Source organism: Otolemur garnettii, unplaced genomic scaffold (assembly GCF_000181295.1).
Source record: "Otolemur garnettii isolate 467f Iridium unplaced genomic scaffold, OtoGar3 scaffold00023, whole genome shotgun sequence".
Lineage (NCBI taxonomy): Eukaryota > Metazoa > Chordata > Mammalia > Primates > Galagidae > Otolemur > Otolemur garnettii.
In genome coordinates this window covers 16,606,615-16,627,427 of record NW_003852418.1, presented here as the reverse complement: position 1 = coordinate 16,627,427, position 20,813 = coordinate 16,606,615, and the positions used below count along the sequence as shown (strand labels likewise).

The following is a 20,813-nucleotide window of genomic DNA, read 5'->3' as shown; positions in this document are numbered from 1 at the left end:
TTTTTTTTTTTTTTTTTTTGAGACAGAGGCTCAAGCTTATCCCCCTGGGTAGAGTGCTGTGGCATCACAGCTCACAGCAACCTCCAACTCCTGTGGGACATAAACTCTTAACATGACTTGTCACTGAGTGTGTTAAGCTTGATCCCTTAGCCAATCCCTTCACCTACTCAACCCTCCTCACCCCAAATCTCTGGCAACCACTGAGCTGTTTACCCTCCCTATTGTTTTGCCTTTTTCAGAATGCCATATAATTGGGATCATAATATGTAGCCTTTTTAGATTGGCTTATTTTACTTAGGAGTATGCATGTAAGATTCATCTGTATCTTTTGAGGGAGTTTGACAGCTTCTTTGTTTGCACTGACTCATTCCATTGTGTGAATGTATCTCAGTTTTATCCATTCACCTATGACAGGGCATCTTGGTTGCTTCTGATTTTTGCTAATTACAAATAAAGCTGCTATAAACATTTGCTTGCAGGTCTTTATAGAGACACAAGTTTTCCAATCAGCTGGGCAAATACTAGGAGTGCTATGCTGGCTCCTGCAGTAAGGGTGTGTGTCATTTTAGAAACTGCCAAACTGTCTTCCACAGGGAGCATGTACCAGCTTTGCATTCTAAGCAGTGAATGACAGCTCCTGTCCCTTGTCCTCATGAGCATTTCATGCCAGTGTTTGGGGCTTTAGTCATTCTAGCAGGTGTGCAGTGGTATCTTGTTTTAATTTACAGCTTCCCAGTGATACGATGTTGAGCATCTTTCCATGTGCTTATTTGCCACCTGTATATCATCTTTGAGGTGCCTGATGAGATCTATTGCCCTATTTTAGTGGGATTTTGTTTTGAGGTTGTTACCAGAAGGTGAGGGGGTGTTTGGAGATTAGGTCTCACTGTGTTGCCCAGGCAGTGGCACTTGCAGTGACATAATCACAGCTCAAAGCAACCTCAAACCCTGAGCTCAATCAAACTGCCTCAGTCTCCCTGGGTAGCTGGGACTCCAGGTATGCACCATTTGACACAGGGCTAATTTTTCTGTTTTTAGTAGAGACACAGGCTCTTGCTCAGGCTGGTCTTAAACTCCTGACCTCAAGCAATCATCTTGCCTTGGCCTCCCAGATTGCTAGGATTATGGGCATGAGCCACTGTGCCTAGCCTGCACTTAAAGTTTAAAAACAGTTTTTCTTTTTTTCCTAAACAATAAAAGGCAGTATTTATACATTTGAATCTATATTTGTACCAGTTCTTTAGCACTGTCTTAATTCGTTGCTGCTGGACCATAAATTGGTGTGTAGGGATGTAGTTGCAGCCTGTTAAGAGTATCTTTCCTGTCTTTAAGTCACGTCTAACTGTATTGGCAAAGAGGACTAGGGACTAAGTAACTTCACGCTAACCTCACTATAAATTGGTTCAACTGATTTTTGTAAACTCATGCATTACTTCTATGGTGTTTGTGCCTTAAAACCTGCAAAACACATTAATCTGTGTTGGGCTTTCTTTCAGAAGAGATGTCTAGTGTTAATTTGTAATTTATAAAGTCTGACATGTAGGCTTTTGATTTTTTTTTTAAATAGTATATCACTGAACTGGCAAATGCCCTGTCTTACTGCCACTCAAAGAGAGTTATTCATAGAGACATTAAGCCAGAGAACCTGCTGCTGGGATCATCTGGAGAGCTTAAGATTGCAGATTTTGGTTGGTCCGTTCATGCTCCGTCCTCCAGGTATGTAACTTTAGAGGTTGTGGTGGTTTGGTTTAGCAAGAGTCCTGGGGGTAATTACAAGCTAAATATAAAATATTTAAGTTTAGATTCTGTATTAAGTGGGGCAGGTGACTGACCCAGAAATACTTTGGAGTAATTTAGGTCTGATAATAAACCAGTGTCGAAAAGAAAATTTTATTCTGCGATCATTTTGGACTATTTATAGAGTTCCAGGTCTAGTGTTAAAGATGCTTAATGTTCTTAGAGTCTAATGAAAGGGACAAATCAACCTCTTTCATGTACCTGTCCCACGTGTAGAGGGGGGAGGAATTGTCAACACTAGTCGGGTAGAGGCTCTCGGCTTCCCAGACAAGGAACGGAGAGACGTTCCAGAAGGCAGTGTGAGAGGACTCCATGGACAGATCAAGGGCTCAAGTGCAGCACGTACTTTGGGGAACTTATGAAAAATGAATTGGTTTGGATCTCATGAAGTGAAGCAATTTTAAATCTTGGATGAACTTTCCAAACAAGAGCTACAGTATTCTCGACTGTTTTAAATTTAATTTGGGTATAAATAAGCTCTGAAACGTCTTGTGGAGGAGGCATCTTAACGCCTCCATCTACTGATAAGGGTTTGTCACTGTTGGGAGAAGACTCAAGATTATACCCAGATGACTTAAAAAAAGAGACCAGTACAAAAAAAACTTGTAGTATAACCTAAATAGATGACATGTGGAGGAAAAACCCTTTGCTTTTGTTACAGGCCATTTGTAGTTGTTCCCGCAATGTGCTGAATCTGTGGCTACAGTCTTTTAGTTGTCACTTGTGGGAGCTGTTGTCAACTGATAAACAGTAAAGAACTGCGGATTCCATGGAGTCCCAGGGTTAAACTAGCGTTAACTTGTCCAGCATTGTCACTGTGATAGAAAAGATGGCGCCTGCTTTCTGAAAAGATTTGTTTATATAAATTTTGATGGTTACTTCACCCTGCATCTCAAATGTTAATAACTATAAATAATTTCCTGGTGGTTGTTGTTTGAAAACTCCTGATTCAGTCTCTCTGCTTATCTCAGTGCTGAAAAAGGATTAGATGTCTGGAGCGCTAGCTCCTTAGTCCCAGGTTGTGGCTCATGTGGTGAGTGCTTGCTGGGTGCAGGCCCGGCTGAACACAGCACCAGTGGTGTGTCAGCATAGTGCTGATTAAAAAACCACGAAGTCTACATGGGCTATTCCTGGCTTGGTGTCTGTCAGCCCTAGTTTTTTCCTAACCTTTGTTATAAAAACTGAAATGGATAAAAACACCCTGAGTTGGTAGCTATAGCATATCTGTCTATCCAATATCTACATTCAACAATATTTCCCGTTTTATCATATTGGCCACATCTACTTCTCTGAACATTCAAAAATAAATTGCAAACATCATGTTGCTTCAACCTTAAGCACTATATAGTATGCATTTTTTAAAAATCATTCTATACAATCATACCTATTACTCTTACACAAACTAACAGCATCGTTCACATCTAATATTTAGTCCATATTCAAATTTCCCCAGTTGTCCATGGAATTATATAGCTGTTTTTTAAAATCAAACCTGGCTTAGACCCATGCATTTTATTTCAATGTGTCTCTTTGGTCTTGATGTAGACTAGTCCCCCCACATTTGAAAATGGACTTTTTGATTATATTTTCATTTAATTTGGATTTTTATCCCCTATTTGCTAGAAACTGAAATTCAGGTCTCAGGGCCTGAGGAGAGATTCAGGTAAATTATTTTTGGCAAGAATATTATTTCATAAGTTATCCTTAACATCTGAGTTCCTCCTGTGTAACAGTGATATGTCAGAAGGCAGCACAGATCTAAACCCCAAACCTAGTGCTTTCACAGTGGGACAACTGTCTAGTTTATTTTCAGTGTTACCTGGTTCTTAAAGGCTTTAGCATATCTGTATTATACAAGAACAAATGTAGAACTCTATATTTACAAAGAGCTCTTCATGGCAGCTTTTACATAGTGATACATTCAGCTTTCTAGATCATTCAAGGACGTTCTGGAAGTAGACAGATTTGATAAGATCACACAGCAAGCAAGCAAGCAAGCTTAAACACCTCCTGCAATCTGTTTCTTATAGGGCAGTGGTTCTCAACCTTCCTAATTGCCGCATCGTTACAAATGAAACAAAGGAGTTGCGACCCACAGGTTGAGAACTGCTGCTATAGGGGACTCATAATAGTATTTACTTCATAGCACAGAACCTGGCCTAGGGGAATTCTTACTCAATGTTAGCATAATTCTTTTTTTTTTTGGAAGGAAAATGCCAGATGGCAGTATTTATGGTTTTATTTAAACACAAATAGAATGTGCACATGAGCTGTCTATTCATTTTCTTCGCTGCGCAGCCGGGCATTGGGATTGGTGACTCTGATGGCCAGCTGGGCTGCTCTTTCCACAATGGCTTTGCGGTTCTTGGAGGAAACGTTGTGAGCAATCTCTGCACAATAAGATTTGTTGCACATTAGCGGCACTTCCAGCTCCTTGACATTGTGGACGAGGAACTTCCGGAAACCACTGGGCAGCATATGTTTTCTTGTTGCTCCTGTAACCAATGTTGGGCATTAAGATCTGGCCCTTGAATCTTCTCTGAACCCTGTTATCAATACCTCTCTGGGTTTCCGCCAGTTACGCTTAATTTTGACATATCGGTCTGACTGGTGCCCGATAAACTTCTTGGTCCTCTTTTTGACGACCTTCGGCTTCACAAGGGGTCTGAGGGCGGCCATGATGCCGAATAGGAGATGGCCTTTTAGCATAATTTTTAATGTTCCTAGTGGCTGTTGTGATGTTAAAGCCAGAAGTTTGTCAACAGGAGCCTCTCTCCATTTTTAGGAGAACCACTCTCTGTGGTACCCTGGACTACCTGCCCCCTGAGATGATTGAAGGGCGGATGCATGATGAGAAGGTAGACCTCTGGAGCCTGGGAGTTCTTTGCTATGAATTTTTAGTTGGGAAACCTCCTTTTGAGGCAAACACATACCAAGAGACCTACAGAAGAATATCACGGGTAAGACATAACTGAAAAACATCCAGCAACTTCTCTTAGCTAAGACTTGAATATTTGTACTCTTTGATCTCCCTAACCCATGTTTTGTGACATTTTATTTGTTGGACTCTAGATTGAATTCACGTTTCCTGAGTTTGTAACAGAGGGAGCTAGAGACCTTATTTCAAGACTGTTGAAGCATAATCCAAGCCAGAGGCTGACTCTCAGAGAAGTACTTGAACACCCCTGGATCAAAGCAAATTCATCAAAACCATCAAGTAGCCAAAACAAAGAATCAAATAGCAAACAGTCTTAGGAATCATGTAGGGGGAGAAATCCTTGAGCCAGGGCTGCTGTACAATGTCAGGAACATGCTACTGAAATCTATTTTTACTATGGACGGCCTCCTTCAATCTACAGCACTACGGGAAATGTTTCTTACTGAGCAGGCAGGGCCTCTGCCTGTCTATTCAGAAAGCTCCATGTTAGTAAACGTGACACTGAAGTGAATGTAGCCATAAGAATAATGCTACTTTACTGTTCATGGCTTTGGAGGCAAGGTTCAACTGCAGCCAGCCCCGCAGCCTACGCCAGCCCTGGTGTCCTTGTAGGAGATACACTGCTTCTGGTTGTGGGGAAGTGACCATTTGTCCTGACTCGATCAGTTAAGGAGCTGTGCAATAATCTTCCAAGTACCTGGAGTGATTGTGTAATTTATTGGGTGTCCAAGCTCAGTAAAGCTGTTGGAATTAATGTGATCCTTTTAAATGTTAAAGGTTTTATATAGATTTGTGTCTTCTCCCATGGCAGTCCCTTCGGAGTGGTCTCAGTGTGTCAGGCCTGGTTGGGTTTCAAGTCCTCCTTAACCACTTATCTCCCATGAGATGCTGTAAAATAGGAACACGTGCTACCTCCACTGCAGGACTTGGCTGGGATATGCAAGTCCCATGTGTTGAAGAGCCGTTAAGGGGTTATTTTTTATTATATTGGAGTTTGTGGCATGTGTGTAAACTGTATATGCAAATAAATATATATCTATTTAGAGCACATAGATAATGCCTCTGCCACCTATCCACTGTTCCTCTGAAAGTGAGCAGGAGCAGGTCTGGTCTTCTTCTGGTCCCTTGGGTTGGAGTAGTTACATATGTTTATAGCTGCCAATGTCATCTGTCTGGCAAAGATGGTGAACCTGACAGTGATGAGGGATGGTGGAAGTGTTGAACTTAGAATCAGCAGAGTGTCATTGAAGGTGACACTCAATGTAAGAGACTAGATATCAGATATGTCAATATAGTGGCCAATACAAACATCTAAGTAACGAAGAGAAACGTGACATTAAACTGATGTGGTTGGCCCTTTGGGACAAGGGACCTTTTGGTTTTCATAGTCTTGAGCTGAACCAACTTTTTATATTCCCAAAGTAGTATTTCATGTACCTTCCAGCCACGCTGCGGGTAATGCAATCTGACTTTACTAGTGATCTCGCTAGACAGGGGATGTCTTCCCAGGCAGTCCACTTCACCAAAGAGAAAGCTCCCTGTAGCAGCACACTACCACACTGGTCACCCAGTGCTGCCCCCAAGTCAGTGGAGATCATGGCTTGCCAGAAGTTGACTTAAAGAGTGCATAAACTTTAAAGAGTTTGTTACATAGGATTTAACTTGCTCACTTTGTCAGATAAAAAGAACTGGAACAATGTTTGCATTTTTTAAATAGATCAGTTTTATTTCCCTGGTTACATAAAAACAAGGTAACACAGGCAATCTTTACATTTTGCTGGTGAATTCACATAATGCTTTAGTTCCCTGATGCTTTGCCCTCCTCATCCTCTCCGGTATTCTTATCTGACCACTGGCCACAGAAGTGGAGTGGGGTTGGGGCTTAGCAGTATGGCTACTCGGTGTGGTTGGTTTTATTGCTTGCCCTTTTGGCCACTTCCATTATTGTTAGCACAAAGCTTTAAGGCCTTAAACCTGTGGGCAGCAGCAAGTTTCCATAGGCGTTGTTGGGGGTCTGAATGGGAGACTGGCACAGAAAGTGGTTGAGGAGCTAAAGCCAACAAATGGCTTTCAACAAGAGATACAAATGCTCTGTCCAGTGCACATAGGAGTTACTGACGTGGGGCATCTCAGTATGAAGTACTTGGGATTAGGTCCTAGAAAGACAGTTCTGCCTTTAAACCTGTAAAATCTTTTGGCAATGGGCTGTTTTAAGAGAAAAAAATGGTTCTGTCTCCTTTTACAAAGGAGACCCTTTCCAATTTCTGTGGAAAAGGGTATGCTTATCTATGCTTTAAATAAATTGCACTCTTTCCGCTGGGAAAAGTTAGATGACCAATGAGGATTACAATGGGGTAACCAGAGACCTGTCAGAGACCTGTCAGAGCCCAGGAAAACCAGTATGGTCAGTTAATAGTCACTTTAGTTTTCTGTCAACAAATGTAACTTAAAGGAACTCCCTCTACCACGCAGTTGGGCAGAGTGGTCAGCTTGGATTCTCAGAGTGCGGAGGAAGGCTTGCATCAGAGCAGGGCCCCAGGGGAAGCCTTCCACAATGCTGGGCCCCACAGATGGGATGCCTTCTCCAACTGCCTGCTGCTTCCTGCCTCACGGTGAAGTCTCCCTTTGGGTCTGTTCTCGTCTCAGCTGGCCTCCCAGACATGTTCACTGGGGAGAACTGGCTCTGCAGACTAATCAGCCCTGCATCCCCTTCCCTCCCTGGCTGGCATTTCACCATTGCCTTCACTGTTTGTAACAAGTGCTGCTAATTTTCCTTTTTATGTACATAATTTTAGCTCAGTTAAAATGTAACTGGAGATGATGTAAACAGTTCTGGAGTGTCTGAAGTTTGAGAAAGAGTTAAGCAAAGATTGTCAGAGAAGCTAAGGTGGCCTTAGCTTTATATGTGTGATAGAGTCTTCTAAATATGGGCTTGAGGAGCCAAGTGAAGCCACTGCTCTTGGACAAACTTTCCCCATTTTTACCTAGCGGCAAATAGCCCTGACCTACTTTAATTACATTTCAGAAAAACTACCTGAGATAGGTAGGCCCCATCATGTCCAGACTGGGGTGTTTGGGGATCAATGAAACATACCAGACATGTTTTTCTGTCTCTGAAAATAGGGTAATGAATGTCAAAACACTGATGCTCATTAAGGTCCTGATTACATACTAAGCCTTGCTTCGTTAACTGTAGCACTGGCACTTGTTCTGTAGAATATTGCATACAAAGCTGCAAGCAGCTGACAAGCATCAGAGGAAGGGGGAATTTTAAAGACTCCCTAAATTAATCATTTTAAGAACTTGAGCACAGATTAACCCCGTAGAGCTTTCGCAGTCAGATCCTTGCCAAAGATCTTCCTTCTGGAAGATACTGAAGTCTGCCTGTTCTGAGATGTTCACTCATTTGCAATGCCTGGCTGACATTTTAGATGATGTATACAAGCTCTATGATGAATGTCATTAACAGAATTTATGAAGCAGAAAAACTTGTAATTATTCAAAAGCCTGATTTTTGCTGGCAAAGGTAAAATTGATCTATGAAAACACAGCAGTTAGCTCTCTGGTTCCTTTCACCCTCCAAAAGAAATACAACTCTAACATCAATCCGAATTGTATAATTTAAAAGAAACAGGTATCAGGGCCTAGGACTGAAGAGTTCATCAAGGTTTTACAGCTGGAGGTTTAAAAAACCCTACTTTTCGAAAATACCTGACAATCAAGGGCACAGAGACTAAGGTAATGCTGATCCGCACGGGTGCAAACAGCTTGTGGATTGCATAGGCCACCACAAAGGTGCTTGTGCCTGCTGCCATGTTGGATTGTACCAGCGACTCTTTAAATCCAAGTTGAAGCAGGACTGCAGTCATGTCCACACCACTGGGGGGAAAGAGGCAAGGAAAATCATTATAGTAAGGGATTAAACAACTGCTTTGGCTGTAAGATTTACAGTATTTAAAAACGTAATTGAAGTAGCTGAAAATACCTCTTGGGGTGGGACATGATCATAAGAAGGACTTTATCAAATGCAATCAGTGTAACCTAATTCTTTGTACCCTTAATGAATCCCAAACAAAACAGGTTCTTAATCACATCAACACAAATACTACTGTTAAAAATCTTACCTTGATACAACCATGTAAAATATGCCCAAGGAGATTAATGAGATCCCAATGTGCACTGACACACCAACAGCACCATATTCTTGGAAGATCTTCTTCAGCTGCTGAGACTTGCTTTGCTTTTTCTGCTCGGTGCTGCTGACGTTGTTGCCCATTGTCTCGGGGACTCTGCTGGTGTCCTATGCACAAACCAGAGAAGGGGGCACACCATAGGGCAGAAGCAGGGTGTCAGTGGGCAGTGCCGCCTGATTTTCACCCAGGTTTTACTCTTTCCTACCTGATGAGAGATCAGTTACCTCTTTCTTAGCTGAGTCTAACGCCAATTTTGCCACCAAGTGCAACGACAGGCTTGGAACTAGGTACGGCCACGAAAATGATGGAACCTGTGGCTATGATATGACTTTGCAGATGTGATTATGTGTAAGGAGAGTCTCCTGGCTTGTCTGGGTGGGGCCACTGATCACAAGAGTCTCTAGCAAAGAGGGAGATGTGGCACAGAAGCAGAGCCTGAGATTGGAAGGTGCTGTGCCCCCAGCTATGGAAGGACCAGCCATGAGACATGGAACATGGGTGGCCTCTAGAAGCTGGGAAAGGCAGGAAGAGAAGGTGGCCTGTGAACAGCCAGCCCTGCTGACACCTGGGCTCTATTTAGTGCTTTAAGACCTCTTTTGGACTGTTGACCTCCAGAACTCTTAAGATAATGTGTATGATTTTAAGCCATCTGTCATTAACAGTACTAGTAACTAAAACACGAGGGCTCCTATCCTTGGGGACCACAGTGACACTTTATCAAGCACTTTCGGAGCCAGGCTGTCCTCCGATGCTTTCTGTCTGTCGTCCCTTTCATCCTCATGACACCTCTGAGGTAGCTCCTGTTGTTTCCTCACTTTACAGAGGAGTAACACAGGCTTGGGAAGGTCAAGTAACTGGCCCAAAGTCACCAAGACAAGAGGGCAGGTCATCCAAGTCCATAGCCCGAGCACATGTCAACCATGCTAGATGACACACAAAAAGGGCAGTGGGTATGAAATACAATGAAGCCAAAGCTACGGCATATTTACTTAGGAATGAAGATTTACACCTGAGCACTGACACTGGGAAGGTGCTGGTTCGCAGGCAGTACACTGACTGGATGCACAGAAATGATTCACTGCACGTGGCCTCTGTTTGGTGAGCACCTACTATGCCTGGAATGCCTGGGAGAAGCAAAAAACCCAACAACACTCAGGAAAAACCCTTCTCAAGAAGAAAGCACCGTTAGGTTTCTGTAAGGATGGTCATCAGATTGGTGTCAGCACGTGAGCGTCTGGCTCTGAGCTAGCTTGTTACTGGTTCTGCAGCTGGGCCGCTTCTTGCCTGTATTTTTGGAGGTGGCATTTTCCAAAAGACTTAAGGAAAACACCAGTGTCCTCAGCAGAAGTCTCGTCTAGCAAGCCAGAAGCTGAGCTTACACCTTAACAGCATAATTTCCTAAAAACCCTGACAACCCCGTGACAAGAGTACCTCTATCACTCTCATTTTGACAGATGAGAGATGAGGTTCCCATCATTCCCTTTGAGGGGAGTGAAGCTGACTGGCAGCTAGAACTGGTGGCAGGACTAGTCACCACCAGGCCACATGGCCTCCGTGATACTTAGTAGGTTCTCCTTCACGTCCTGCAAGAGTGACCATTCCTCAAGAAGACACCACCCCAGAACTTCTGGGCTCTGAGGGAGAGGAAAGAAGACTGTCACCAGCCTTCTCCTCATTGGCCAGCACATGTGGCCTCCTCCTTCCTCCCAGCCTTTGATAGATATTTCGGCCACCCCCAGCCAGGAAGACTGCTGAGCTGCTGAGTGCCCACATTCTTTCTGATAAACAAGCCCCCACCCACGTCTCAACTGCAGGGAAGCTGCAGACGGGTGGCAGCTGGCAGTAGCTGATAGGATGGCCACCCACACGCCCTCGCTCCCCGCTTGATGCCCAGCCCAACTGACTTAACTACCCCAACTCTGCCCATTCCCCAGACCCAGCATGGCTGTCTCTGCTGAGGGCCCTTTTGTTCACACCCTCTATTTCAGCAAGAAATAGATTTTTTTTGGCCAAAAAATAAAAAGAAAAAGGCAGCCAGACTTCCGGCTACACAATGAGCAGCCCACTGCAAGGCTATGGCAGGACCCACACATTCAGCCACGGCCAGCAAGCTTCTGTCAGTGGGCACCACGCCCAGCTCCCGACATTCTAGAGAATCTCTAGTTACACATGCAGTTTTCTTTTACCTTGGTATAAAGAACTCTCTCTAATCACTGTGAGACATGTACTTTTCTTCCTAACCCTGAGGAGACTAAAGAAATGAAAATAAATGTATGAGGGCATGGCTTGCAAGTAACGGAAAATTTTCAGACGTGAATTTCTTCATGAAATATTACTGTAAGTAGTAATATTTGCTAGGCATTGCCCTGGACACATGTAACATTATCACTCTCTGAATATACTCAACGTGGTTTCAATGTGTAAAAGAGAGGCAGAGAGAGAGAAAGATGCCCTTTCTCCCCCTCCCTAATACTTACTAAAATACAAAAAGCTCTAATAGAGAAGGGGCAGGAAGATTTGAAGAATGAGCCAAAGACCTCGTCCATAATTGATCGCACTGTTCAGAGTGGCACCCGCTTTCATTCAACAGATAAATAATAACAGCAACTATATTAGGTTCACTTTGTACCAGCCACTGTTCTGAGTACTTTGAAAATGTTAATTCATCTAATCCTCACAACAACCCCATGAGATAGGGACCACTGTCATCCCCACTTAATAGAAGAGGATTCCAGAAGCCCAGAGAGGTTGCATAACTTCCCACCTTCAGCTTTAACTGCTTATTCATGATCTACTCTGTGCCAGGCACTGTCCTAAATGTAGGGGACACAGCAATGAACAAAACTGACAACCTGCTTTCCCCCCAAGGAGGCTATGGACTTGTGGGAGGAGAGGGACAGTAAACAGGTAAAGTCTCAAGGCTGCTGCTTTAGGCAAGTGCAATGGAGAAACAGCAAGGAGGGGAGAGAGGCAGGTGGGAGGGACGCTGTAAGTTTCCAGAAGGCCAGGAAGGTTCACGAAGGTCTTCCTGAACAGGCAGCACTGGAGCCAGGGCTGATGCAGACGGAAGCACACAGGGCTCAGGGGAGCATGTCATTTGCCTTAGAGCCATCCTCCCTGCCCCCATAAGCAGCACAGGCAGGGCTCAGCTCCTTTATAGGACATCAATCATGTTCAGTGAAAAAGGCAGGTTTCTTCTGTGGCTCTTCCTCTCCTGGTTACAGAACGACCCCTGCTGAAAGCCGAGGTGGGTGTGTCTCTCTGGCACTTGATTAAATGGCACATTTGGAGACCCCAGTTGGGCAGCACTGCACTCTGGCTTCTTAATGAGGGCAGCCAGGAACAGCCGGCAGGTAAGGTGCCAGACACTAGCCAAAGCCTAGACCCTCTTTCCATCTGCTCCCAGCCCTGCTGGGGCATAGTTTTCTCAGGGAGATGAGGATCTTTTGTCTGAACCTCTTGTGAGGTTCTCATCCCACTTGCATTTTGCCCATCCATCAGATAACAGGAGAAACAAAGGCAGTTCACAGAGACCTGGGGCCCCCTGACTATATGTCTTCACTATGATTATAATAATTGCTAACATTAATTTAAGATGTACTAGATAATGCAAACATTATCTCATTTTACACACACACTTTATGAAGTGTCAATTATTCATATCCCATTTACAGACAAGGAAACTGAGAGAAATGAGAGAATTTGATCAAGGCCACAGAACTAGTAGAGACAACAAACAATGTGGAGAGGCTGAGACCACACTCATCACCACTGTATACACACAAACACCTGCCAGTGCCAAGGCTGATGAGCCTGACAACACAAGTCAAGAGAGCATTCCAGATGCTGAGTACAGAGAAGATCTACACCCACGGGTAGAGAGGGGGCCAGTGGAGGCATGTGAGGTATCACTGGTGGGTCAGAGAAGGCTTCCTGGGGGGAGGAACAGTTGGGCTGAGTCCTAAAGAATCACCCGGAGACAGCCTGGGCGCACAGAGGATGCCAAAATTGTGAGGATCCCAGACAGCTCAGGATTACAGACAAGACCTCCGAGTATGCAGAGGAGGAGGCAAGAGTTTTCTCCATCTGGGAGGAGGCGTGGTAAGGTCTCCCCCACTTACAGAGAAACTACAGAATGTTCAGGGAGGGCTGGCTGGGCGCCTGGCATTGTAATGAGGCCTGCATCAGCTCAGGGATTTGCCCCCGAACTCTTACGGGGTAGGGTGCTATGTTTGGCCTTCTGAAAGGTCAGCACACTGGCTAGCAGGCCTTCAGTGCTTGGTCTGAGGTCGCTGAGCCATGAATAGAGAGGGTGCACCCACACCCAGGCAAAGGGACTCCAGTGGCTACGCTGTAAGCGCTGATGTGTGCTGGCTTGTTATTTCTCTATCTCTAGACTTCCGAACTTACTATTTTAGAGACCCACTTTAAAAAAAAAACAAAAAAACTGACAGATTTTCAAAAAGTAAAACTTGTATAACTGTTCTGAGTTTTCACTTAGTGTTCATGGAAGGAAACCAAAATGAGATGTAAACACAAGTCCGAGAGCGCCGGAAAGAGTCTGTCCTTCCAGTCTCATAAAAAGGGGGCAGCAGCCGGCTGGGCGGTATTAAAGCTGCCACCGCTGCTCTTCGGCCCAGTAAGGAGGCCCGACCTGGACTCCCAAGGGAACGACACCAACACCGAAGGCTACGTGCAAGCTCACACCACGTCCAGGCCCTACCTCAGATCCTGTCGGCTGAAACTGGGGGCTCTGCCGGAGATTATGTGACCTTGGGACGAGCGCCCTACCTCCAGGAGCCTCAGTTTCTCTGCTGTCAATAGAGAGGATCGCTTCTTTGGCTTGTAGAGATTTGGGGTTTCGGGACTCCGGAAGTGCTCCGTTTCCGGCAGCTGCAAGTGCAAGGCTGTCCTTTCCGCGCAGGTGGCGAGCCCCTGGCACCGCGCTCCGCGCACGTGGGGGCCTAGACGCCCGCCCCGGGATCAGGGTGGGGGTGGGGAACTTACCTGGCGGCCGCGGCAGTCCCCGCCGGCCGTGCGCAGCAGCCGGTAGTCTGGCCCGGGCCGAAGCAGGGTCAGGGGCGGCGGGGCGCAGGGGGTGGCGGCGCACAGGAGCCAGGTGGCGCAAGGCCTGACCCGGGCGCTCACCCTGACCGCTGGGCCCAGCAGCGCCAGCAGCCGGGCCATGGTGCGCTGCAAGGGTTTGGGGCTGGTGCTGAGGAGTCGAGAGGAGCCTGAGGCCCCAGCGGGATGGGTGGGTCCAGAGCCCAGAGCGCCAGTCCGGTCCCCGCCCTTCAGGGGCTGCAACGACTGCAGGGTGGGCGGGGCCGGAGCCGGAGCCGGGAGCAAAGTGGGCGGGGCTGGAGAACGTGAGCACACCTTCTTGGTTTATCACTAGCTCCGCCCCTCAGGAGCCCAATCCAGTGCGGGGTGGGCGGGACTGGACAACTTGTGCACACCCACTGGGCTCAGTCCCGCCCTCTCAGAGCCCGAGTCCCTCACGGGGTGGGCGGGACTGTAGACCGGCGCCCTTCCCTAGTCTGCTCACCGGCCCCGCCCCCGCCCAGTGAGGTGAATTTTCTCAGGTCTTTTCTGCGTCTTGGGCTTCCAAAGTGTGGGGTGTATTTGGTGAGGTATTTTATTCTTTGAGCACAAAGGTGGGCCTAGGGCTACGGGCTGTGAGATTTTCTCCCTACAGAAGACAGTGAAACCTGAAAAATTTATAGATATGCTTACATGTTAGCTCCAGAGAAAAACAGAAATACTGGGATTGACATTAATACAAGTTTAGTTAAAAGTCCTCAGTCTGATGACCCTCATACATTGTTGGTGTGAATGTGACATGTGCACCCACTTTGGAAAATAGTTTGGCAGTTTTCTGAAAAAGTTGAACACACACTGACTCAGCAATCCCAGCTTCTCAAAAGAAGCAAAGATCAGCCTCATTCAGGGGCTAAAGTATGAAGACACCAATGTTCTTAGCAATTTTAGTCATAGTAGTCAATAACTGGGAATGTCCGTCAACTGGAGAGTGGATAGAAAATCTGGGGCACCACCCCACAATGGAATCCTATTCAGCAACTAAAAGGAACAAACTATGATACATACATAGCATAAATGAATCTCAAAGCTGTTATGACAAGTGAAAAAATCTTCGCACAAAAGTCACCTGTTGTGTATGTATGATTCTACTTACATGAAATGTCCAGAATGGGCAAAACCGTAGAGACCTGAAACAGACCAGTGGCTGCCTGGGGCCAGGATTGGGAGATCTGATGGATTGCTAAGGAGTGGAGGGAATATTCTGGAGTCAGGGAAGGATCTTATACCCAGACTGTGGGGATGGTAGTTCAGCTGTGAAATTAAAATTCTTGAGACTCAGCTGTGAGATATATATATATATATATATATATATAATTTCTATAATTATATATATTTAACATGATGTAACATTCTGTTAGTCCACTGCGAATCCACTCAACCAAGCTCTGACCCATTCAGAAATCATACAGAGCACACAGACATTTTAGTGTGTTTGTATTATGTAAGGCGGAGTTATGGCTCCTTAAGAGGGTCTACTGGAGGTCCTAAAGTGACCCTGAATGGCAGTGTTTCTGTTTAAGTGTCTACCAGAAGGTGAGGAAGAGTGGTGAGGAGTGCAGGGTGTCAATCAAACTGACCCTACCAGTCCAGCTGTGTGATACGGGACTAGTGACTTGACCTCTCTGAGCCACATTCTTGTCATCCGTAAGATGAGGATAATAATAGTTTCCTCTCATGGGATCAGTGGGAAAATTCTTTTTTTTTTTTTTTTTTTGAGACAGAACCTCAAGCTGTCCCCCTGGGTAGAGTGCCATGGCTTCACTGCTCACAGCAACCTCCAACTCCTGGGCTCAAGCGAGTCTCCCGTCTCAGCCTCCCAAGTAGCTGGGACCACAGGCGTCCACCACAACGCCGGGCTATTTTTTGGTTGCAGCTATTATTGTTGTCTGGCGGCCCAGGCTGGATTCGAACCCACCACCTTAGGTGTATGTGGCTGGCGTCTTAGCCGCTTGAGCCACAGGCACTGAGCCGGAAAATTCTTTGCCAAAGTTCTTGGAAAGGGCTGTGCTCAGTGCCCAGCACCCAGAGAGGACACACGTTAGCTGTGATGTCAGTAGCTCATCATCCAAGGACAGGATGATGGCATCTGATCTTTTTTTTTTGAGACAGTCTCACTATGTTGTCCTTGATGAGTCATGATGTCATAGCTCACAGCAACCTCAAACTCTTGGGCTTAAGCATTTCTCTTGCCTCAACCTCCCAAGTAGCTGGAACTACAGGCACCCACCTCAACGCCTGGCTGTTTTTTTTCATTGTCGTTGTCGTTGTTGTTTAGCTGGCCCAGGCCAGGTTCGAACCCACCAGCCCCAGAGTATGTGACCTGTGCCCTGACCAGTGGGCTTCAGGCACCGAGCAATAGCACCTGATTTTGAGTCTCACAATTCCCACGCTGTTCTTGTCACCAGGCCTTTTGATTCACTTAGGTACCTGCCCTACCTTCACGGCCCATTGAGTTTGTGATTCTTGCTGTATGCTCGTTAGAGCAGAAGAAAAAGACGTTTTTGTTTTTACCTTTTAAATTTGACAGTAAATATAATACTATAGTTAGAGACTGTAGTTGTCTTTTCTTCTTTGTCTAAAAGTGGTGAAGAAATTCTCTTCTTTTTTAACAAAAGGTATTCAGGTTGCTGCGTGGCCAAATTTGAGGCAGTTCTGTCTTGTTTTCCTATTGTAGCAATTCTCTTTGTGTCTCTAGAGCAGGAGCTCTTTTTTTTCTTTTTGAGACAGAGTCTCACAATGTTGCCCTCAGTAGAGTGCCATGGCGTTGCACCTCACAGCAACCTCCAACTCTTGGGCTTAAGGGATTGATTCTCTTGCCTCAGCCTCCCAAGTAGCTGAGACTACAGGCACCTGCCATAGCTCCCGGCTATTTTTATTTTTGTTGTTGTTGCTGTTGTCTGTAGTTGTCATTGTTGTTTGGCAGGCCCAGGCTGGGTTCAAACCCGCCAGCTCTGCTCTATGTGGCTGGTGCCCTAGCCACTGAGCTACAGGCGCTGAGCCAGAGCAGCAGCTCTTGTGGGTGGTGTGTTTTATTTTATTTATTTTTTCATTTTTGTGAATATATAATGTATCTCATGGTTCATATTCTTACAGGTATATACAGTGAAAAGCTTCCTTTCTATTTTAGTCACCAGTTCTGCCGGTTTACTCTCCTTGAAGCAAACACTGCACAGAGGCACATTCTGACAGATGGTTTCCATTTCTGTTTTTACCCGAGTGGAGCATAATATGGACAGTGTCCTGCACCTTGACTCTCTTGCTTCAAATATATTTTGGAGATGTTTTTCTGTAGCTGTACATAAAAAGTCTTCCTTAGCTGCTTAGCATTCCAGGGGGTACTGTGATACACTTAACCTATCCCCTGTCGGCGGACAGTTAGGCTGTTTCCAGTACTTACTGTCAGAAGCCGTGCTGACAGTGAGCCACCTGGCACGTCTCTCTTAAATATACTCATGATGAATTTCTCAAAGTGGAAATGCTTAATGAGAAGATATGCATATTTGAAAATTTGAAGAAATGCCAAAATTGTACAGTAAGTCCTCACTTAACATCATTGGTAGGTTCTTGGGTAGTGTAACGCTAAGTGAAATGACTACAACAAAACCACTTTTTTTCTCATCAACATTAACAATAAAATGATGCTGAATGGAAATGACTTTGTCCTAGGACCTGCTGTATGTCATTTTGCTTGAAGTAGCAATTTCCAAGAGCCTACCAATGACATTAAGTGAGGACTTCCTGTGTACTCCACAGAGATTGTGAAGTACAGGAGCATCTATTTACCCCAACTAACAGACAGGCTTGGGATGTTAACAACTGACTTTGTTTTCTTTATTTGAGAGTAAGAGTCTCCTGTTTCTGTAGGAGACTGGGGGCCTGGAGTCACTGGATTCTCTGCTTAGGGTGTCACTGGGCTGGCTAGAGCTGTGGTCTCATCAGAGGCTCGACTGGGGAAAGATCTACTTCTATAGCTCCTATAGGTTGTTGGAAGAATTCATCTTCCTGTGTTTATAAAACCAAGGGCCCAGCTTCTTTCTGGCTGTTGGCTGGAGTCCTTAGAGGTCCTGAAGGTGCCTTCTCTTCTCTGCCATGTGCTCTCTTACAGGCCTCTCACTATATGGCTGTTTGCTTCTTCAAGGCAGGCAGGAATCTTCTTATTCATTCCTGCACACACATTCTCTCGATCTGGTAAGATGGAGCCTTCCAGCACAATATAATCGTGAGAGTAATATCCCATAATTTTTGTCAGATTCAGTTGGCTTGAAACAAAAGTCAGGTTCTGCCTGCACTCAAAGGGAGGGGATTAGACAAGGCAGATGTCACTCAACAGGCTTGCCCTCCAGCAGAAGCAAGTCTGACAGGTTACATTATTATAAGGGGGGAGGGTCTTTTTGGCAGAAGGAAGTGGAGGAAGGTTAAGTTCAAATAACCCATGTGTGCCTGGGCAATAGACGATCAAATAAAAGTCAGTTCTGCCTAAGAACAGGAAGAACTCAGTGACTTTATTTTTTTAAAATTTTTTTTGAGATAGTCTTGCTTTGTTACCCTGGGTAGAGTGCTCTGGCATCATAGCTCACAGCAACCTCAAAGTCTTGGGCTCAAGTGATCCTTTTGCCTCAGCCTCCTGAGTAGCTGGGACTATAGGTACTTGCCACAAGACTGGGCTAGTTTTAGAGCTGGGGTCTCCCTTTTGCTTGGGCTGGTCTTGAACTTCTGAGCGCAGGCAGTCCACCTGCTTTGGCCTCCCAGAGTGCTACGATTATAGCTCCCAGTGAGCCACTGAACTCACTGACTTCAGACAAAAGATACTTACTCTCTTAAAGCTTCAGTGTTCTTGTCTGTTGAGAGGGATAAACACTTCTCAGCTTGCAGGGCTGTTAAGCAATAATCAGTGTAAGTTTCCAAGGCCAGGGGCTAGCACATGGGGGCCAGCAGGACAGCTTTTAGCAGGCCTCCTCAAAGAACACCTGAGCTGACATCTGAAGTGAGTTTCCCTCTCACACGTCATCTGTCTTCTGCATCTGAATTAATAGCAGCTTCTTTTCCCAGTGGCTCGCTGTGGAGTCATCCTCACTGCCTCAGCAAAGCTCTGTGTGTTTCTCCTAGTCTCACCATTCCACTTAGGCTCTACCACCTCTCCCCTGGACTTTGACAGTAGCCCCATCACTGGTGCCCCAGCTTCGGCCATCTGCCCAGCAGCTGTGGCTATCCCTTTAACCTGGCCATGAAATCCCACCTCTACTCTGCTCAGAACCCTCCAGCACAGCCTAACAGTCTTTGCTAGTGCTCATCACAGCACTCCAGCCACACTGGGCTCCTTGCTGTGCCTCAAAACTTCTGTTAGGCATGTTGTATCTCAGGATTTCGGGAGTGCCTGGAATTCTCCAAACTGACACACGCACCCCCTCACTTCCTTGAGGCTTCTGCAGAAACCTGTGGCCTTGGCCCTGACCTTCTGTACCCCTGAGCACACTCATTGCTCCCAGCTCTCTCTCACATGGCTTATTTTTTGTCATACAGTTTATCGCTATCGGACAACACGTTGTGTATTTATTTGTGCACTGCTGGAATGTAAGCCTCATGAGGGTGAGGAATTGGCCACCTTAGTCACCTTGCAGAAATTACCATCCCTTTGGACAGTGGCTGGTGCTTAGTGGTGCCTAAGAAATGTCTGTTGAATAAAGAGCTCCCGTTCTCATTTCTAGTTCCGTACTCTGTGCCTGGCACTGTGCTTGTCCTGCAGGGTGAGTGCAATCAGCAGTGAGGGATCCTTGACCCCCAGGCAAGTTGTGCTAGTTTGCAGCAGCCAGGAGTGGTGTTTGGTGTCAGGCCAAAGTTGGGGCAGAAGCGAGGAACTTCCCACTGAGGCCAGGAGAGCTAGTGAGTCCTGACCCCTCTAAGAGACCCCCAAGGCAGCTCCCACCTGGAGCGAGGGACTCCAGGGGTGTTGCTGACATCCTGCACTTTGAGCCCAAGTGATGAATCCTGTCCTGTTTTCACGTTTCTGCATCCACAGCATCTGGAGGTCGGGGGCCACCCTGGTCCCCCCCCAGCAGGACTCCTGTGGATGTTATTCTCTAGGGCCTGTTCCTGTTGCAAAATGATCCCAACAACCAAAAGCATGTCAAACAAACAAACCTTGGGCATGGCCTTGAGTCTGACTCAGAAAAACAATCCCTCCTCAGACCTACAGGGGACACACTTGCAGATTTTGTAGGGCTCCACACACAATGAAAATGTTGGGTTTCTTATTCAAAAAGCAAGCAGAAGTTGCCTTTTAAGGTTCTAAAATATGAAGCTTTTTCTTTCTTTTTGTAATCTCTCTGTCTTGAGTTGTCATGGTGATTTTTACTCACTATTTAAACGAAGAATTAAGAAAATAACGTATCAGAATAACTTTACTATTCACCTTTATATTGTGCAATTCAATTTAAAATGAATGTATAAGAACATTTAATTTGCATGCTAAGTTTCAAAAATTATATAACTTGTATTTTTTAGCTCGTATGTATGTATTTGGATCTTAACTGAACAAGTAGAATTACTGCACAACTCTATTTAGCTCCTTGATGCTTGCACATTCTACCAAAACAGTCTACCTCTGGCTTACTGGTAAGGAAAGACTGAAAGGAAAACGACCTCGAGATTGCCCTATTTTTTCCTTTTCTTTCTATGTCATCAATTTTTAGCATGAGTTCTTGACTAATCTATTTTAAAAATAGGAATATAAGAGAACACCGCTGCCCTGGGAGGTGAGCAATGGCGTCATCACGGCTCACTGC

At 45.5% G+C, this 20,813-nt stretch overlaps 2 protein-coding genes and 1 pseudogene across 4 annotated transcripts in view; 1 reads left to right on the top strand and 2 right to left on the bottom strand.

Moving 5' to 3' along the window:
• Positions 1-5,783, top strand: part of AURKA (aurora kinase A) — a 14,045-nt gene extending 8,262 nt beyond the window's left edge. The window contains exons 6-8 of the mRNA XM_003787713.3: positions 1,568-1,716; positions 4,583-4,757; positions 4,870-5,783. Coding sequence (XP_003787761.1) covers positions 1,568-1,716; positions 4,583-4,757; positions 4,870-5,052 — 507 coding nt within the window. The 3' untranslated portion in view covers positions 5,053-5,783. The remainder of the gene's footprint in view (positions 1-1,567; positions 1,717-4,582; positions 4,758-4,869) is intronic.
• LOC100959641 lies at positions 4,019-4,521 on the bottom strand (annotated as a pseudogene). The gene has a single exon (XR_002772716.1). The product of XR_002772716.1 is annotated as a 60S ribosomal protein L32 pseudogene (transcript).
• A 659-nt stretch (positions 5,784-6,442) lies between the features above and the next one.
• FAM210B (family with sequence similarity 210 member B) lies at positions 6,443-14,181 on the bottom strand. 2 transcript variants are annotated; one of them, XM_003787712.3, is made up of 4 exons: positions 13,936-14,181; positions 8,860-9,035; positions 8,364-8,614; positions 6,443-8,196 (listed from the first exon to the last, which is right to left on the bottom strand). In XM_003787712.3, exons 1-3 carry the CDS (start codon positions 14,113-14,115, stop codon positions 8,398-8,400), a joined length of 573 nt encoding a protein of 190 aa, XP_003787760.1. In that variant the 5' UTR covers positions 14,116-14,181; the 3' UTR covers positions 6,443-8,196; positions 8,364-8,397. The 2 variants fall into 2 exon arrangements, with proteins under 2 accessions (XP_003787760.1, XP_023367805.1); XM_023512037.1 differs by having other exon boundaries at positions 6,443-8,614.
• Positions 14,182-20,813: the final 6,632 nt, after the last annotated feature.

Bases quoted from the DNA above. Each gene is read 5' to 3' on its own strand.
- FAM210B (XM_023512037.1), bottom strand. From the start codon at position 14,115: ATGGCCCGGCTGCTGGCGCTGCTGGGCCCAGCGGTCAGGGTGAGCGCC. The intron at 9,036-13,935 runs GTAAGTTCCCCA...GTTTGTGCATAG, and splicing joins GGGACTGCCGCGGCCGCCAG to GACACCAGCAGAGTCCCCGA. The intron at 8,615-8,859 runs GTAAGATTTTTA...CTTTCCCCCCAG, and splicing joins TTTTACATGGTTGTATCAAG to TGGTGTGGACATGACTGCAG.